The sequence below is a fragment of the Drosophila persimilis genome, unplaced genomic scaffold (assembly GCF_003286085.1).
Source record: "Drosophila persimilis strain 14011-0111.01,24,50 unplaced genomic scaffold, DperRS2 tig00000606-arrow-arrow-pilon, whole genome shotgun sequence".
NCBI lineage: Eukaryota > Metazoa > Arthropoda > Insecta > Diptera > Drosophilidae > Drosophila > Drosophila persimilis.
Window position 1 is genome coordinate 1,093,829 of NW_020825324.1, and position 6,150 is coordinate 1,099,978.

A 6,150-nucleotide genomic window follows, 5' to 3' on the forward strand; every position below is an offset into this window, starting at 1 on the left:
CGAATCGAATCTAACAAATGTATCCTTCTACCCTGAAGAGCGATGATCCGTTGGTTTTGCGCACCTGCTATCCGGCAATGCGGCATGTGGAGGGCGATATCATAAGGACCCGGGACTGTGTCCTGCTCAAGGCTAACGAGGACAATGAGCTGCCGTATGTGGCCAAGGTGGCGCATCTCTGGCAGAATCCTGAAGATGGTAAGAAGCCCTAGGGAGAGCTCTCACTGCATTTATTTATTCGAAAATTAGAATGTAAATCGTTTGAGTGGAGAATTTCACATTTCCCCTGGGAAGAGGAGAGACATATTTTGGCTATTCTAATGATCTATTGTGTCCCAAGGGAACAGGGCTATTAATCACCGATAAGATACGAGTATATGTATTTTTATAAAACCAAATCTCATCTGGATCGTAATCCTTTTTTCAGGGGAGATGATGATGTCGCTACTGTGGTACTATCGGCCAGAGCATACGGATCAGGGCCGGCAGCGCAACGATTGCCCGGACGAGGTGTATGCCTCGCGGCATCGGGATCACAACTCGGTGGCCTGCATTGAGGACAAGTGCTATGTGCTAACCTTCAGCGAGTACTGCAGGTGAGTGTGGGGCAATGGAATGCCCTCTATGCAGTCATTTAAACGCCTTTGGTTTTCATTTAGATATCGTCGTCGCCTGCGTGCCGCCGAGGAGGATGTGGAGGATGTCAGCATTGTGCCGCGTCGGCCGAGCAGTACCATCGCCAATGGCAACGCCACTGCCAGCGCAACCAGCACCGCCATCGTCAATTGTTATCCAGTGCGTACAGTGCCGGAGCACACGAATCCGGAGCTTGTCATGTTCTGTCGCCGTGCCTACGAGTTTCGGACACGCCGCCTGCTCAAGCTGCCCCAAAAGAGTGCGCTCGCCGCGTTTAGCCACAGCTAGCGCAAGGCTGGCACTAGCTAATCGATCCTTAGCATACACTTAGGCCTCATTCTAAGCCAATGAAGTGGTGAAACGAGAAGAGATGGCAGCATACGAGGATACCAAATGTTTTTTGGTATAACAAAAATTAGCATAAATTTGAACGAAGTGTTTGGGAGGAGAAGAGTGCCCCTGACAGAGGCCCAAGACAGACGATGATGCATCAGAGGATGCATAAGAATTGAACGATGAGAGATAGAAATTGTTTTGATCAGTCTACAGTTTACAGTATTGTTAAAGATATTTTTTTGGGTCTCCATTGTTGAAAGATATCTACTATCTGTGGGGAAAAGATCGGCTTAAGCAGCAATTATCGTACCGCATTTGCGACTGTATTCGTTGTTCCTATCCAACTGTCGTTTGTGCGTTTCGGATCGCGGATATGGCAATTGCTGTCCGATGTTGCCCCAATTACACACGCCACATACACACACACGTATATAGATATATATATATATATACACTATGTATACCTCTGTCGGGGCATATACACACACACACACACACACATGACCAAAATGTAGGCGAAAGCTTTTGAATTACGATGTGAAAAACGGATGTGAAAGATGTAAGATGAAGAAAGGAAGGAAGGCAGGAAAGAAACGCGCGTTATAGAATGAGGTAAAGGAATGAACTTTAGAACGTTAGAGCGTTAGAGCGAGCATTAACAAAAATATCTTACATTTTATTGCATAAACTATTTATTTTACTTCCCGCCCAACCCCAACCCCAACCCTCACATAAAGACGCACACGCGCACAGATAATTTTGTTATTAAGTTTTATAAATGTATTTATTTTATATTTCGATTATTTAGTTCACATTTCTTGAACACTGTGTCCTTCTTTCTGATGATGAGGATATTTTACCAAGGAGTAGCTTCAATTCTCAATAACAGTATCATGGCAGTGCCGTTCGCTTATGGGAATGTGCTGCTGGTGAAACAGGCGTATTAGACTCTCTCTCATTATATGACGGCCGAGGATTTCGCACAAAATCGAAACGCTTGGTGCCCCACACTCTCCCACATTCTCGTTGAACAAACTTTGTACTCAAACAATTAAAATTCTTACGCCCAATCCCCATGTACTACGTCCCCCTATCTATAGGAACCATGTACAGCCAATGCTCAGGCAAAAACATTTTGCGCACAGACAGATAAAGTAAGCAACCGAGATCCTTTCGACATGAGATTCCCGACTCTGGAAAAAGTGGAAGACTTGACACCCATTTTTTACTATAGTTTTTTTTTCGTTGTTGTTAGTTTTTGTAAGCGAATTAAAAACACACACACACACCCAAAAATAAGATTTTGATTATGTATTTTAGATCTGTTTTCGTTTATTATATTTTGAAAAGAAATTTGATTTCAATGAAATGATTTTCCCCTTCTTTTTCGTTCGTTCGGAAAAGAAGTCCTTAAAAAGAAGAACAGAAACAACAACAAGTCACATTTTTATATTTTATTCATAATAAATATAAAAAATAATAAACTAAATACTTGTATTTAAAAATAGAGAACTCCTTTTTTTTTTGTAATATTTAGTATAAGTTAATAAAATTGTAGTTTGTAAAGCCTAGCGTTTTTAGTTGTTAAGTTGATATTTAAATATGATTTGTTTTATACCAAATACACGAAATTCTTTTAACGAAATGTAAGAAATTTATTTATGCACAAACACACACACACACACACACAAATATATATCTATGCACACGTGTATAATCTTATGGATATATATATATATATAAATTATATGTATTATTTTTTTAAACCAATTCTGTTTTTTTGATTTCTAAATTTCGTTGGTAACGAGAAAGTCCCAGAGACTTTTGACGGGGACTATTTTTAATAGTTGGTCAACTGTAGGCGCTAGTAGGCGTGGCAGTATGTAGAGAGAAAGAGAGAGATTGAGAGAGGCGTGGAGCTAAGTAGAAGGAAAGGACGCTGACGCGACGCTTGAGAATAGAATGAGCAGCCGATAGGAATCGCATATAGACCTACACCTACACATTATAGGGAGCATAGCCAGACATACATACATATGATACGAAATACGAATACACAGAATACACAAAACAGAAGCACAAACAGATCCATTAGATACCGTACGTATACGTATTTACCCAGAGGAGGGGAACGAGGGAGCGACGAAGAAGGGATTCAATTAGTGAAAAACAAACAGACACCAAACAAGAAATTGTAGCCTAAATTACCAATAAAAATGAAACCAGAAACAGACAAACATTATATTTGTATGCCATATATAGTATATACACACACAGTACATATACACACACACCTATACATATATATACATATATATATATATAGATAGCTATATAGCCTTGTTCCTGCGGGACAAAAATATATATATTTCTATAGGAAGGAAGCCCACAGGAAGCTGACAGGAACAGCAGAAGCAGCAACAGCAGCAACAGCAGCGGAAACCAACCGAACGAGAACCGAACGAGTACCGATTTGTATGTATTATAAGTAGCGAGAGGGCAGTGGCAGTGTCTGTCGAATGAGGTGTCGAGGCGGCGTTCTTCACGGCCAAGTACAGTCAACCACACGCACAAAACAAAGTTACACTCACACAGAAAATGCCTCTAAAAACAAGAAAAATACGAAAAAAAACCACAATTTTTTTTTTGCTCATTTAAGTTTGTTGGAGAAAAATGTTAGCCATTTATTATAGCTCGTAGAACAGTCAGAAATCAATCGTATTAAATATATGTATCTTTATTTAGATCAATGGTTTAAAATTGAACATTTCCATTTAACGAATGATTTCCCATATGTGTATGTATGTATTTAGTTAATAGTTTTATGTCTGTAAGTACTCGTATGTGTTGCCCTTAAGCAAAACTACTACATATTTCCATCATTTCCATTTACATTTACATTATGAAATAACACTGGAGATCAAACAGCAAAAAAAAAGACAAAAAAAAAGAAAGGAAACAAAACAGCAACAAGATTAACAGTAATAAGATTAATTTTAAAAAAAGAGCTAGATGAACAAAAGTAATGCATAATAAGTGGAACAACAACAAGAAATACAACAAGAAGAACAACAGCAACAACAAACAAACAAGATCAATAAATCAAAACCAATATAACTATTGTTTATTACTAGAGAAATAAATTTATTTTTTGGCAAATTACCCGAGGTCTCTTCACTCTCTGATAGTCTCTGAAACCCCTAAAAGCCCCCATTCCCCCCAATGCCGCCCACTGTCGTCCTCGATTCAGACCAAACCAATTTCACACGGCCAAGCCATAGATATACGATTATAGTAATCGTTGTGGAAATATTGCGACTACAATATGCTCTATAATTGTGTTCAATCCGTAAGAAGGAAACAAAATGGATAGATTAGCAGATCCGTTTCCATCCAATTTTAGTCCCATTTCTTTAAAATTATGCGTGGTAATAGTTTAAACAATTACAAATTTTAAAACTTAATTTTAGAGAATATAGTTCTATGTAAATGATTCCTCGAAAGACGAATCACATACATATGTAGGTCTGAAATGTTGAATATTTAGCTGCTAGGAGAGTTTTACATGTTTGCTAATTCGTTTAGTTTATGTTCGAAAATACGCATGCGTTTCAGCTTTGACTAAGGCTTTTAGTTGCATGTTCAACGATAGGTATACTCTTCCTTTGAGGAACTTGAGTTGCGTTCCGAGATTTGTCATCCAAGATCAGGGGTGAGCTCCAAGCGGAACTTGAATACAAATACGATGAGGCATGTACATATGTTGCATACGAGTGAGTGGGTAGGTTGGATAGATACGTTATCTATAGGTTGTGGCTCCAAAAAAGCTTTAAGTTGTACAAAGATTAGGTTTGTGTTTTTACCGACTATTGAATCATGGTCCCACTAATGTGTCCATTGCATGCTTTGCGCATATTCCAAGAGTTATGGACAGTTTTGGGAGTAAAGCAGTAAAAAAAGGAATTCTTTTTTAGTTGAGGCAAGTTTAAATAGATTCAAAAATATGTGGATGTGAAATATAATAAATTGTACGCTACTCTAGATGGACCAAAGCAGTGTTCGTGTCCAAAGGAAAGGGCTCTCCACCTGCGCTGCCTCTACGCCCATGAGGGCAACAAAACATTTGAATATCCATCCCTGTTCCTGTTTAAGGAATACTTTGATGTACCTACGCCTTTTTTGTATCGTAGCGTATTATACTCTTCGATGAGATCAACATTAGATGGCGCTTTCTTCACACAACGTAGCGTCTCAGCCAAGTGCCCGTGGGCTTGATAAACATCGAATGCACGTAGGACTGACAACAGAAACTGAAATCAGGAGTGATCCAACATTGACATTGACAAGCGTCAGAACAATTAAGTTAATCGCCGAACAAATTGCTGGCTCAGATCTCAGCCCACCCCACCACGCCACCCGCCACCCGCCTCCCATTTGGAAGAAAGTCAGTCAGCGAGTCGTACACACTGCATATTAGATCTGCCAATTAGTATATGCTGACAAATGAATGTATCTGGTAGTCTGAACGGGGCTTGTACACCGAGAAAAAACACCCGCCACTTGCCAATACAAATTCGAAAAGTGTATGAAATGGATCTCAGTTTTTGTTTTTGTTATGTTTTTTGAGTGTAAATATGTATCATCATTTGGGGTGTCGATGAGCTCACTGGGGGTTCTCAGTTGTGAGTCAGTCACTCAGTTGTTGTCCCAAAAGCATTATCAACAGGTGTCTTCTCGTCCGATTCCATATACATACATATGTACATATGTGGATGTGTATATATTTATTTGTTTTTGCCTTTGTTTCGATTTTAATTTTCGAGAGGGCGGCACGATTCGGGGGGTGGGGCGGCCAATTACATGGGCGTTTCTCATATCTAAACATATCAATTATGTGGGAGTGCCAAATGACGATGATGAGCGTGTGGGGGCCGGACTGGGATCGGAATCGGGAACGTGAACGGACTCGTTAGTCACTTAAACTACGCAGATGTGTCTGTGAGATCTGTCTAAAAATAATCATACGAGTATTGCTCTTAATTTGCACAAAAATCCAAAAGCAAAAGATTTTCGGTGATAGTTCTTTTTTGTGGACTGTGGAAAGGCATGCAAAATGGGGAAACCAATTTGTAAGGGTGATTATGGTTAAATAATTAATGAAATTTACTATTAATTTAC

The 6,150-nt window shown here is 39.3% G+C and overlaps 1 protein-coding gene across 2 annotated transcripts in view; it reads left to right on the forward strand.

The window, feature by feature from the left end:
- LOC6597318 (AF4/FMR2 family member 4) overlaps positions 1 to 2,409 on the forward strand; it is a 42,794-nt gene extending 40,385 nt beyond the window's left edge. For both annotated transcript variants that reach the window (XM_026990796.1, XM_026990797.1), the window contains 3 exons: positions 39 to 198; positions 428 to 596; positions 660 to 2,409. In XM_026990796.1, the coding sequence (XP_026846597.1) occupies positions 39 to 198; positions 428 to 596; positions 660 to 924 (594 nt within the window). In that variant the 3' untranslated portion in view covers positions 925 to 2,409. The remainder of the gene's footprint in view (positions 1 to 38; positions 199 to 427; positions 597 to 659) is intronic.
- Positions 2,410 to 6,150: the final 3,741 nt, after the last annotated feature.